The 14481-nt window shown below is 41.2% G+C and overlaps 1 protein-coding gene across 2 annotated transcripts in view; it reads left to right on the forward strand.

Annotated features, from left to right (window-relative positions):
• Positions 1 to 14481, forward strand: part of CAPS2 (calcyphosine 2) — a 204822-nt gene that overhangs the window by 81189 nt on the left and 109152 nt on the right. For both annotated transcript variants that reach the window (XM_073620021.1, XM_073620023.1), the window contains one exon: positions 2701 to 2775. In XM_073620021.1, the coding sequence (XP_073476122.1) occupies positions 2701 to 2775 (75 nt within the window). The remainder of the gene's footprint in view (positions 1 to 2700; positions 2776 to 14481) is intronic.

Here is a 14481-nt window from a genome sequence, read left to right on the forward strand (position 1 = left end):
ACTGTACCTTTGAAATAAGTTGCCCCCCCCCCCCACTTCTCTAAATGCTGCCCACAAGGTCTTATACTTTCCTTCGGCCAGAAAACAGCAATTTTCACTGTGCAGCACCATGTAGAACCACAGAGCCTTTCTCCCAAAAATAGACATTTCATATTTTCATACTGCACATGTTCGCCACAGCCCAACTCATTAGTAAAGAGTAAATCAAGAGTAAATCTTACCCATAGGAGGAAATTGGCACACATGAGTAGTACACACTTTTGGAAGAAAAGGCTATGCGGTTCTGAGCAGGGCCATACAGTGTAGATCACTGGATCGGGACAAAAGGTAGATATAAGACCCAGCAAGCCGCACTCAGGAAGGGGGGACTTATTAAAGTAAAAATGCAATTGTTAAATGCAAGCAGTGCAAAACTTGAATGTGACTTGCGATTATCCTCTGACACTGTAATATCTGTACAGCAGCTTAGTCTGGATGAGGAAAAAGCAGCATCAGGAGCAATTCAGGTTTGCTGAGTGCAAAGAGAATGCTGACAGGAGGAGAGAGCAGAGTAACAGAGAGATGATTCCATTGGTGTGCTGCTTCCCCTTTAGTCCTCATGCACACGGACGTTTTTACAGCTGCTTTTTTGAGCTTTTTTTGCAGCTTAAAAAGGCCTGTCTATGTTAGTCTATGGCTTCATGCCCACCTAGGCGTTTTTGAGCTGCAAGTGGCATAGGCGTTTTTAAGCTGTAAAAAAAACCCAGGACCAGTGGGTTCTGAGAGACGTTTTTCAGCTGTAAAAACGCTCTAACGCTGAAAAACGCTCAAAAACGCTCAAAAACGTCATTCACCAACGTTTTTTAGCGTTTTTGATCCATTGAAAAAAAAAAAAAAAAATTTGAAAAAAAAAAAACGCTCAAAAACGCTAACGCGGAAAAACGCTCAAAAACGCTATTGCAAAAACGCTGAAAAACGCTGAAAAAAGTTTTAAAAAATCACTGCAAAGATACTGGCGTTTTCATAACGTTTTTTTAACAGCCTGTGTGCATGAGGGCTTACTACTCAGTCACAGGGTGGGGCAGAGCTATGTATATCTTAGGACTAGATGGACAAAAATACAAATCCTTTCTTAAAGTGGTTGTAAATCCTTCCATATACCCAGTTTAGTGATTGGCCTCAGGTGATACACAGAGATGAAATAAATTCTCCTACATAAGTTGTACCTGTTTATCTGCAGCCGTCTGTCCTCTGGATCTCACAGGATCTCTCAGCTCTGAAAAGCAGGGGTGGGGAGCAGCAGTTACATCAATGAGGAGAGCTCTGACAGCTGTTTGAAGGGAAGAGACATCCCCCCTTCACACAGCAAACTTTAAATTAAAGCCGAGGCTATCAGTCACAGCCTGTGCCCTCCCCTGTCACCATTTTTCTCTTGGTGTCAGGAAAACTTGTCAGAAGTGATTCATGCTGATAGCAGAGGAATGAAGCACTAGACAAAAATTACATTTAGTCATCTGGCTTGAGACAAGTACACACTATGTAGGGATATGCTTTGTTCGTATTTCATGTCTTAGGTTTACAACCACTTTAACCAATTGTGTGCACTACAATCACACACACTTTTACCTCATCTTTACCTCAGTTGCTGTAGTTGGTCACTATTGTTGTGACCAAAGCTCATAGATTTATATAAATACAGCGCTTAAATACCCTGAAAACACCAGGTTCATCTCCCATATAAAGTGCATACAAAATTTATATATATAGATAAGAAAAGCATGTGCAAAAATTCATTTATGTGCATTATAATATACAGTATGTGCATTACAATATCAAAGTTGTTCCATTTTATGGAGTGCCTTATAAACCAAATGAAAAACTACAACTTATGACATATCACTTTGTAAGTGATGCTAAAGTCTGTTTTTCTTTTACATTAAAAATAACAAACATGTTATACTTACCTGCTCTGTGTAGTGGATCTGCACAGGACAGTCCAGATCCTCCTCTTCTCGGGTCCCTCTTCTATGCTCCTGGACCCACCCTCCTGTTGAGTGCCCCCACAGCAAGCAACTTGCTATGGGGGCACCCGAGCCGAGGTCCATTCAGACACAGTGCCGCCACCCGGCCACGCCCCCTTTCTCTCCTCATTGACTTACTGACTTTGATTGACAGCAGCGGGAGCCAATGGTGCTGTGCTGCTGTCTTAGCCAATGAGGAGGGGAGTCCTGGAAAGCCGAGTCTCCTGAGCAACATCGCTGGATCTAGATGGACCTCAGGTAAGTGTGGGGGGGACTTCTGCACACAGAAGGCTTTTTATCTTAATGCATAGAATGCATTAAGATAAAAAATCTTCTGCCTTTACAACTACTTTAATTAAAACAGCTTATTTATGTATTTCATCTGTGTATTTAGCTGCATGCCTGGAGTTAAGGATTAATTAAATACTTCTGTCATATAATACACATTTCACATTTGCATTTGTGCACATGATAAGTAGCATTATCATGAATATTATCTTTTTCATGTGCAGAATCAGTGAGCCCAAGTCTGACCCCATCACGTATTGTGCTACAACAGCTTTAATTATATCATTTTACTAAAATACAGATAATAGCATTATTGGTCTCTGCTAAGTACTACAGTGAAAAAAAACTTGTGTAATGCCATGTATTTTTAAAGTAATATGAGATGTATAATTTTCTCTTAATTTATATACAGGATAAAAACAAGGTCAACGTTAACAGAAAACATGTTGTCACACAAACTATGCTTTGACGCGAGAATTATATGCAGGTAATGAAACTTTAATAACATTGTTGAGAATCTATACTAATACATTACTAAAAAAGATGAGCAGAAATCCCCATATTGTGACCTAGGGGTCACATTGTCAATTTTGTGGGTTTTAGGTTGCTTGGGTTACCATCTATTCTCCAACATTTTGTGGGGTTCTTACCTCTTCACCTCCCACACCTATACAACGCCTATAGACCAGAGTCATTTTACATCTCTACTACCAACCTACTGATTTCACGATATGTTTGTCAATACTGAAAGTGTTACAAAACCCACAACAGTAAAATTAGTCTATATATATGCAGTAAAGCATGCTTGTTATACTTACTGTGGAACCCAAGGGGTTAATCCTCTGCATTGTGTATAAAGGTTGTTTGACCCTGTCTCTCTGATCCTTCTCTTCTTCCACTGTCTCCAAAAAAGAACCTGATATTTACAGAGCCAGGGGACGGGCTGCACATACTCAGTTTGGTGTGTATTGCTAGAGAGTTTATTTATTTTTTTGTCTTGGGAGTGTGCATGTGATCAGCACAGGGCCAATCAGCACTGTCCAGACATGTCTAGACAGTGGGTCAGGGGAGAAGGAAAACTCCTACAAGCTTTACTAGGAACTGATAGAAGTCACAAGGCTGCTATATACTGCTGATGAGAAAAGGTATTTATCAGTTTATATTTACTAAAATAATTGCGTTTCCCTGTTCTGTGTACTGTGGGATATAGTGAATGCAGGTTTTGGGTTTAGTAACACTTTAAAGTGATTGTAAACAATCACCTTGTAAAACAATCCATTCAGTTTGAAATAGAAATGAAAAGCAAAATATTTTTGTATAGATATAAAAAGAAAACATTATAAATACCCTTTTTTCCATTTTTTATAAGTGATCACATTACCTCTGTTCTCAGCTGCATAAGAGCTGGAGGGAGGAGAAGCAGCAGTACACTGAGCTTCCCAGTGAATGGCTGTGCAGGGGGAGATTCTCAGGACAAGTCTCTGGAGGAGAGCACAGCTAGAGAACTGACCACAATGTGTTCTTCTGCTTAGTGTGGTCAGTTTTTAATAGGAAAACAAGAGGACTGGCAGGAACACCAGGGATTTCACACAAAGGAAGCAATACAAAAAGAACAGGATACTTTCTCATACAGTGGAACCTCGGATTACGAGCACAATCCGTTCCAGGACTATGCTCGTAATCCAATGTACTCGCATATCAAAGCGAGTTTTCCCATTTAAGTCAATGGAAACGAAAATAATTTGTTCCGCATTGACTTCAATGGGATGCAATACTGCATGCGGCCAGAGGTGGGGGGTGCCGGAGAGCCTCGGAAACGGGCAAAAAGGCCCGAGGGACACTTCGGCGGACCTCGGAAAACCTTGGAAAGACTCAGTTCACCAGCCTTTCCGAGGTTTGCCGAGGTCAGCCGAACTGTTCTCGGGCCTTTCCGTGTATTTCCGAATGGCGCCGATCGGCGACTTTTGGCTCTGCTCGACTCCGGCGCCCCCCACCTCAGGCCAAAAGCGGTACTGCACATCGCTTTTGGCCTGAATCCTGTTTGTATAAGTACATGGTACAGCAGACACATATCAGGTATAGGAAATGTTGGGGGTAACAAACGCTTTAAGTAATACATATGTATTTTTTTATGACATACCAGATTTTCTTTTGAAAATTATTTCATTATTTATGCAACCCACAGATAAAAATTACAACAAAACTAAAAAAATTCACTTTTTTTCAACTTTGATCGGTGATAGTTTTTAAATAAAAATAGTGTTGCTGTAGATGAAAAGTATTTAAAATGAAAATAAAATCATGATAGTGGTACAAAACATTACAAACCTATTTACAAATAAAATAATGGGCGGCACAGTGGTGTAGTGGGTAGCACTCTCACCTAGCAGTAAAAAGGGTCGCTGGTTCGAGTCCCAACCAGGACACTACCTGCCTGGAGTTAGCATGTTCTCCCTGTGCCTGCATGGGTTTCCTCCGGGTACTCCGGTTTCCTCCCACACTCCAAAGACATGCTGGTAGGTTAATTGGATTCTGTCTAAATTGTCCCTAGTATGTATGAATGTGAGTTAGGGACCTTAGATTGTAAGCTCCTTGAGGGTAGGGACTGATGTGAATGTACAATGTATATGTAAAGCGCTGCGTAAATTGACGGCGCTATATAAGTACCTGAAATAAATAAAATAAATAAAATAAATAAAATAATGTTTTTTTGTTTTGTTTTTTGTTTTTTTCAATTTAGCATTTTTTTTATGTGAAAATGAATAAACAAAACTAACAAAAACAAACAAAAATAAATGAATAATGGTTAGAAAATGTGTTAGAAATACGGTGATGCTCTACTGACTTCAATCATCCAATCACGCGCAAGCAAAAATGCAGTTTTTCTTTTCCCCTCGCATGTGATTGGGTATTCTTTGCAAAATGAGAGTTCACTATATTCACTAAACTTTAGGGAAAATTCCCTTGCAAAGTGAACAGGCTATATACCTTTAGTAAATCAGTAACAACACTGAAGTACTATAGAGTGAGTGTCTTGTTTTATTGTTATGCATGTCATTTATTACTTTATGTTCATTTTTGCACAAAGGATTTGTGTGTGAGCGCAGCAGGAATTGCTTATAGTGTTTGAGGTATGCTGCTTTTGGAGAACTTTGGCTGTTTCCTAACAGATCTTTTTAACCACTTGACATCCGTGCTATATCCGAAAGATGGCTACGGCGTGGACCTCAAATGCCGGTAAGGCGTCCATGTACGTTCTTGCGCGGCGTGCTCTGTGATCGCAGAGTTCTTTGGACTCGGCTGATCATAGAGCAGGGTAAAGGGCCAATCACAGCGGGCCTTTTACCACGTGATCAACTGTCAGCCAATGACATCTGATCATGGAAGTAAACAAAAGCCGGTTACTGTTTTTTTTTTTCTTCGCCCTGCTAGCATGAAGAAAAGAATAAAGCTGGAAACCGGCTTCTGTTACAGGGACGTTGGTCCCCTAAGTGCAAACTAGTGCTGCTAATTAGTGCCCTCCAGTGCTGCAAATCCATACCCACCAGTCCCATCTATCAGTGCCACCTATCAGTGCCACCTATGAATGCCTCCTGATCAGTGGCACCTATCAGTGCCACCTATCAGTGCCCATTAGTGCTGTCTATCAGTGCCACCTCTCCATGCCACCTATCAGTGACACCTATCAGTGCCCATCAGTCCAGCCTCATCAGTGCCTCCTGATCAATGTCCACCAGTGCCACCTATCAGTGCCCATTAGTGCCGCCTATCAATGCCCATCAGTGCCCATCAGTGCAGCCTATCAGTACCACCTTATTGGTGAAGGAGAAAAATGGCCTGTTTGCAAAATTTTATCACAAAATATGAAAAACGTTTTGTTTTTTCAAAATTTTCGGTCTTTTTTTGTTTGTTTAGCAAAAAATAAAAACCGCAGTGGCCAAAAGAAAGCTCTATTTGTGTGAAAAAATTATAACGTTTTCATTTGGGTACAGTGTTTCATTACTGTGCAATTGTCAATCAAAATGTGACAGCGCTGAAAGCCCCCCTGAAAGGTGCCAAATGTGACACCGGAGGGGAGGGAGGAAGCAGATAATCGGAGGTTCCGCTTTTGGGTGGAACTCCGCTTTAAGGTCTGTTTTGACCCTGGTCATGAAGGGGTTAAACTTGGATTAGAACGCTCAGGGTGAAGTCACACTACGACGGAGACCTGCTGAAGTTATTCACTGCTCTGGCAGCTCCCCTTTGCCGGCTGTGGTAGGGTGCACTGTGGTGCGCGATTCAGGGCATCACACGGCTCTTTTTTTTGTACAATGTATGGCTGCACTGCCATACATTGCCATACAATTTGACACGGTTTGCTGCGATAAAATTCAGCATGTCTGCATTTTATTGCAGCCAGCTGCAGCGCAACATTTTATGCACACAACAGACACTACTAGAGCCTGCACCTTGGTAAGAGCATTCTGCCACCTGCTGGTGACATAATGGAGTAACTTCATTCCATGACATGCATGAACTGTAACATACGACCCAGTGTTTATTGAAAATGCTGTCAAAACAATGCACTGTCTTACTTCCACACAAGCGTAAATCATTTCTATGACAAGCTGACAGCTAGCTAGTCTTTGTGCTGCAATCACTTTACAGTAAAAGGTGTGACAGTTCTTCCTCCCTCAACAGTGCATACTAAATAAGCTCTTTTGGAAAGATCGTGAGAGACTGTTTTTTGTGTTGAATGTTTGGATGACAGGCTTGCAGCCTATAAACCTGGCTTCATATATCAGGCTGATGTAAATCTATACTGTGGACATCTGAGTCACTGCATCAAAGCCTTCAAATTCAAGGACAGAAAGTGTTTCACTGTGACCTTTAAATGACATTATCAAGTGATTGAAAAATAACCCAATAAAGGCTTATTTGATCTTAAGAATCTTTAGCAGATTTTTGTTAGAGGACATTTGTTTTTAAAAAAGACACCTACGGATTTCCACCCGCTTCTTCTTAAAAGGATTTGAAATGGCTAATTCCTCTCCATATCGCAGTGATTCAATGATTACCTCAGAGGCATTGCAGCTTTACGTTCATTTGCCTTTCCAAAAGGAACAGTCTAACACTGCTGGTTTCTAAGTAGATTATTTATATTGCTTTGTAATGGATACACAAGGATGTATAATTCATTTTTCCATGTTTTTGTTTTATGTACGTGGGTTTTACCAGGCTAGAGGGATCATTACAAGATATATATATATATATATATATATATATATATATATATATATATATATATATATATATAGATGAATGGCAGAGTATTGGATGAGAAGGCCTGGCTTGCAGTCTCTGCACTAATTAATCCCAAAGGTGTTCTGTCAGGTTGAGGTCAGGACTCTGTGCAGGCCATTCAAGTTCCTCCACCCCAGACTCGGTCATCCATGTCTTTATGGACCTTGCTTTGTGCACTGGTCCAAATGATTTGGTGGATGGGGGATTATGGTGTGGGGTTGTTTTTCAGGGGTTGGGCTTGGTTTCTTAATTCCAGTAAAGGGAACTCTTGACATACCAAGACATTTTGAACAATTTCATGCTACCAAGTTTGTGGGAACAGTTTGGGGATGGCCCTTTCTTGTTCCAACATGACTGTGCACCAGTGCACAAAGCAAGATCCATAAAGACATGGATGAGTTTGGAGTAGAGCAGTGGTTCTCAACTCCTGTCCTCAGGGCCCACTAACAGGCCAGGTTTGCAAGATAACTGAAATACATCACAGGTGATATCATTTGCTGCTCAGTGTTTGCAGAATTCTAGTCTGCATCTCCCTAAGGTAATACTTAAAATCTGGCCTGTTAGTGGGTCCTGAGGATGGGAGTTGAGAACCACTGGAGTAGGGGAACTTGACTGGCCTTCGCAGAGTCCTGACCTCAACCCGATAGAACATCTTTGGGATGAATTAGAGTAAAGACTGTGAGCCAGGCCTTCTCATCCAACATTAGTGCCTAACCTCACAAATGCGCGATAGAATGGTCAAACGCTCCTAAACCTTGTGGACATCCTTCCCAGAAGAGTTGAAGCTGCAAAGGGTGGGCCAACTCAATATTGAACCCTACAGACTAAGACTGGGATGCCATTAAAGTTCATGTGTGTGTAAAGGCAGGTGTCCCAATACTTTTGAATATATATATAGATGAATGGTAGAGTTGCAAAACTTTTACCCTAGATTTCCCATACTATTACTTCCAAATTACCATCAATAGTCCAATCATTCACAGATTCCAAAATGATTTCCCACATATGTATTTGAATATTTGATAACAGGAAATGCTGCTGTTTGTAATATTCGCTCAAGGAATAAAGCGGTCAACTTCATATTTGCTTTTCTGAAATATGCAAGTCCAAGTACTTCCAAATGATTCCCGATGGAGACCCTTACTGATCATTCACATGCATGGTGCGTTTGCCTGCACATTTCCTGCTAATTAAGATGATTCTTTCATTGTTATTCACCTTTTGTAAGCTTTATACAGTAAATCTGGCAAACGTGGGTAAGTCCAGGCTGGTGAATGTGCATGGATTCAGCCATCCTTTATAAATATGCCCCTATTGTTATTTCAAAATGTACAGTGCCTTGCAACAGTATTCACCCCCCCTTGGCTTTTTACCTATTTTGTTACATTACAGCCTTTAGTTCAATGTTTTCTTAATCTGAATTATATGTGATGGATCAGAACACAGTAGTCTAAGTTGGTGAAGTAAAATTAGAAAAATATATACATAAAACTATTTTTCAGTAATAAAAAACTGATAATTGGTATGTGCGTATGTATTCACTCCCTTTGTTAGCCCATAAAAAGCTCTGGTGCAACCATTTACCTTCAGAAGTCACATAATTAGTGAAATGATGTCCACCTGTGTGCAATCTAAGTGTCACATGATCTGTCATTACATATACACACCTTTTTGAAAGGCCCCAGAGGCTGCAACACCTAAGCAAGAGGCACCACTAACCAAACACTGCCATGAAGACCAAGGAACTCTCCAAACTAATAAGGGGCAATGTTGTTGGAGAAGTACAAGTCAGGGTTAGGTTATAAAAAAAAATGTCCAAATCTTTGACGATCCCTAGGAGCACCATCAAATCTATCATAACCAAATGGAAAGAACATGGCACAACAGCAAACCTGCCAAGGGATGGCTGCACACCAGAACTCACGGACCGGGCAAGGAGGCCATTAATCAGAGAGGCAGCACAGAGACCTAAGGTAACCCTGGAGGAGCTGCAGAGTTCCACAGCAGAGACAGGAGTACCTGTACATAGGAGGACAATAAGCCATACGCTCCATAGAGTTGGGCTTTATGGCAGAGTGGCCAGAAGAAAGCCATTATTTTCAGCAAAAAACAAAATGACACGTTTTGAGTTTGTGAAAAGGCATGTGGGAGACTCCCAAAATGTATGGAGGAAGGTGCTCTGGTCTGATGAGACTAAAATTTTACTTTTTGGCCATCAAAGAAAATGCTATGTCTGGCGCAAACCCAACACATCACATCACCCAAAGAAAACCATCCCCACAGTGAAACATGGTGGTGGCAGCGTCATGCTGTGGGGATGTTTTTCAGCAGTCGGGACTGGGCAACTAGTCAAAGTTGCGGGAAAGATGGATGGTGCTAAATACAGGGATATTCTTGAGCAAAACCTGTACCACTCTGTGTGTGATTTGAGGCTAGGACGGAGGTTCACCTACCAGCAGGACAATGACCCCAAACACACTGCTAAAGCAACACTTGAGTGGTTTAAGGGGAAACATGTAAATGTGTTGGAATGGCCTAGTCAAAGCCCAGACCTCAATCCAATAAAAAAATCTGTGGTCAGACTTGCTGTTCACAAGTGCAAACCATCCAACATGAAGGAGCTGGAGCAGTTTTGCAAGGAGGAATGGGCAAAAATCCCAGTGGTAAGATGTGGCAAGCTCATAGAGACTTATCCAAAGCGACTTGGAGCTGTGATAGCTGCAAAAGGTGGCTCTACAAAGTATTGACTTTAAGGGGGTGAATAGTTATGCACATTGACTTTTTCTGTTATTTTGTCCTATTTGTTGTTTGCTTCACAATAAAATAAATCTACAAAGTTGTGGGCATGTTCTGTAAATTAAATGATGCAAATCCTCAAACAATCTATTGTAGTTCCAGGTTGTGAGGCAACAAAACACGAAAAATGCCAAAGGGGGTGAATACTTTTGCAAGGCACTGTATGTAAACCCTAAAAATGAACTTCACTTACTTTCTCCCATTTGGTCTATTAAATATAAAGTTGAAAGCATTTGTTATATCTGTTTGAAAGAAAAAAAACTGTTGATCATGCCAGAAATCATGCCAGAGAACTACAGAGCACCTCCCCCTCTGAAGAAAAAACCTAATGTAGCCACCACATCTAAAAATTGTATACTGTATTATATACCCTAGTTTAACCACTTCACCTCTAAAACCTGTTCACCGCTATGGAGCAGAGCAATTTGTACATTTCTGCTGTGGGCCTGTTTATTCAGCAATAACTTTGTCATTATTAAAGATAACAAGGTAATACATATATTGTTTTTTTAAGGCCAAACAAGGCTTTCTTTCAGGATAATGTCTTGCATCAATGATATTTTTTTTTCTTGCACTCCTTAGACAATAAATTGTAACAAAATTAAACAAAACACACCTTTTCTTTTTTTGAGCAGTTAGTTTAAAAATAAATAGTATTACTGCACATAAAATGTACACAGTTTATTCTGTATTGTGTTTTGTTAAAATGACACTAAGGCCCCTTTCACACTGGGGCGGTGGGGGCGTCGGCGGTACAACAGCGCTATTTTTAGCGCTGCTGTACCGTCGTTCTTGCAGCGGTATTCGGCCGCTAGCGGTGCGGTTTTAACCCCCGCTGGCGGCCAAAAAAGGGTTAAAATCCCTCGTACAGCGCGGCTATAGCCGCGGTGTTGCCGCGGTATAGCCGCGCTGTCCCATTGATTTCAATGGGCAGGAGCGGTGAAGGAGCGGTGAATACACCGCTCCTTCACCGCTCCAAAAAAGCGGTTTGCAGGACTTTTTTCACCGCCCTGCCTGCGCACCGCTTCAGTGTGAAAGCCCTCGGGCTTTCACACTGAACAAACAGCGGAGGCTGTTTAGGGGCGGTTTGCAGGCGGTATTTTTAGCGCAATACCGCCTGCAAACCGCCCCAGTGTGACAGGGGTCTAAAAATATGATTATGGTACAAAGCATTACAAAGTTATTTACAATTGAAATAAAGTGTTTTTTTTTCAATTTTGCATGTTTTTAAATGAGAAATGTGTAAATATGTGTTAAATTTGTAAAAATATTAAACAGTTAGCAGGAAAATAATAGTTGAAGAGAGGAGACTAAGGAGTTAATTAGGGCTGATTAGAGTAAACTAAGCATCAATAAGAGGTTAAACAGAGGAACATTTTATTTTAAAAAAACTTTTTTTTTTACTTGTCAGGTTGCTTTACTTGACATTATCTGCAGATCTTAGTTTATCCCTTTGATCTGCAGATGAATGAACAGAAAGACACAAATGTAACAATATGTTACTTTGTATCTTTGCATAATTGCAGTCTGAAGCAGTGCTGTTTATAAACACTGATCCAGACTGCTTTTTGACAGCTAGAGCTAGACTATACTGTAGTGTCAGTTTTGATGAATCAGAGCCAACAATTATGGTATACTGGTAAGAGGGGTCCCAGAAGCAGGGCAAAGAGACTGGATGTGTTACACACGCTCTGTGTACAATGATTATGTTTTTTTGGGCATGTGTAGCATGTGCAAAGTCAGCAACTAGTTAATTTGTATTGACTACTTATGTTCTCCTATTCCTGCTCAGGCAGTCCTCTTTTGCTAGTTGTCCTAGAGCAGTCGAAGAGGAACTGTCTTCAGTTATGAAAGGCATGTTACATGGACAGACCATTCATTTAGGCTCAAAGAGGACCCTCCCCCCCCAATCCCTTTTCTCTTTAGCCAGGTGGTGGAAAACAAACATACTTACACACCCAGTGATTCAGCTGTGTTTTGTAGGGATCCACCACTCGGCAGCAGCAGACACAGTTCCATGGTGCCACCTCTTTCTGATGTCATCAGAAGCCATCTGGTTTCTTGTGATTGGCTTGCCACATAATGACATGGATGCATCGGTGCTCATCATCAGGGGGCCAGCTGCGTAAACCATGAAGAGACAGCTGTCCTCCCACCCTTAATGCAGTGTTGCACATGCACCGTAGAGTACCCTGCGGCCTCCTGGGTTGCTAGTCATAGTTTTCCAGGAGGCTGGGGGAATATACCATTCTTGCCTTAGCAAGATATAAGGAAGCCCAGGGATGTTTTGCCCCAAAAATACAAAAAAATAAAAATAGATACAGTATATAATTGTCTGAGAGGAAGGGACAGAAGGGGAAGGGAGTGAGAGAAATTAGATGGGGAAGCTGCTTTAATAAATAAAGAAAGTGTAGTGCCACCAAAGTTCATCTTTCATTGAGCTGAATCATTAAAAACTCATGTAAGCTTTAGTATCTTATTATCATTTCAAATTCTGCATTGTCTTTTTTTTTAATTGTATGTTTATTGAAATTTTCCAAAGAAATACATATACAGAAAAAAAGTCATTGAAAAATATGATAATATATCTAAATATAAATCACATATGTGGCACAGGGAAACAAGATTTTGAAAAACTGCAAAATGGAGGAAATATATATAAAAAAACAAAGACACAAGGCAAAGCCTTGGACGCTATAGAAATGGCAACCCATTAGAGCAGGCTTTGAAGGCAGGGGGAAACCAAAACATAACATTAATTACAGTTCTATGGATTAACCTCTAATGCCGCGTACACACAATCGGAATTTTCGTCAGAAAAACCTTGGATGGTTTTTCCAACGGAATTCCGCTCAAGTTTGGCTTGCATACACACGGTCACACAAAAGTTCTCTGAACTTTCGACCGTAACGAGATGATGTACAACGGCACTAGAAAAGGAAAGTTCCATACGAAGAGCGTCACCCTTTGGGCTCCTTCTGCTAATCTCATGTTTATCTTGTGTAGAAGTTTGGTGAGAGACGATTTGCGCTTTTCAGCCTCGTGCTTTTCACATTGTTACTGCTCTTCAGTTTGTGCTTGTGGGTTCGTATCTGTTCTTCAGTGCATGTAGTCAGTTCGCATCTGGGTTTCAGTGTGTATTATTAGTACGCATTTGTTTTTCAGTGCATTCTTGTCCACTCGTTTCTGATTTTCAGCTCGCTCTTCTCAGGTCTTTCTGTTTTTCAGTGCTTTCTGTTAGTTCGTTCTGACCAGCCGACCATTTTGAAGCCATGTTGCGGTTACGTACTCGTAGAGTTCGTGCTGTGCGGGAGCTTGGTGTTGGGGTTCTTACTTTGACCCAAGCCCAGTCCATGAACAGGGCTGGGAGGAGTTCATGGACCAAGAATTGGTTGCTCCAGCATGACCAATTCTGTCATATGCCTTTGTTACGGGAGATCCAGGAGAATAATCCTGATGATTTCAGGAGTTTTCTCTGGATGACGGACCCCGTTTTTCACCATCTGTTGGCTTTGCTGTCCCCTTATATTAGCAGGCAGGACACCTGCATGCGGCAAGCCATCACTCCTGAACAGAGGCTAGTCGCCACGGTGCGGTACTTGGTGACAGGGAGAAGTCTGCAGGACCTCAAGTTCTCAACAGGCATCTCCCCCCAGGCTCTGGGGATCATTATTCCAGAGACCTGTTCTGCCATTATACAGGTCCTGCAGAAGGACTATATTAAGGTAAGTTTTCTCCTTTAACATCACATTCTATGTATTTAATGTTTGCTAATGTATTGTATTTCTTTCATCATTCCCTAATTACCATGACTGTAATATGCTGTGTCCTCATGCATGCTGGAAGCTTTTAATGCTCCTTTTTTGTCCTTCATGCATATTTGCCTTCACTAACCTCCCCAGCATGCTATCCTGGGCTCATAAACACCTAGCCTAGTCACTTAACAATGTATTTTGTCAGCTCCATAGCAGTGCTTTACCCTACACCCCCTAAAATGTGTACAAAAGTTATTGTTGTCCTTAAATTCAGGCAGAGTGTCATAACCTTTTTTTGGGGTCCCAAACTCATCTAGAACCCACCCCCTAAAATTTTTACAATGGGCCATCAGAGGGGG

Source organism: Aquarana catesbeiana, linkage group LG03 (assembly GCF_042186555.1).
Source record: "Aquarana catesbeiana isolate 2022-GZ linkage group LG03, ASM4218655v1, whole genome shotgun sequence".
Taxonomy (NCBI): domain Eukaryota; kingdom Metazoa; phylum Chordata; class Amphibia; order Anura; family Ranidae; genus Aquarana; species Aquarana catesbeiana.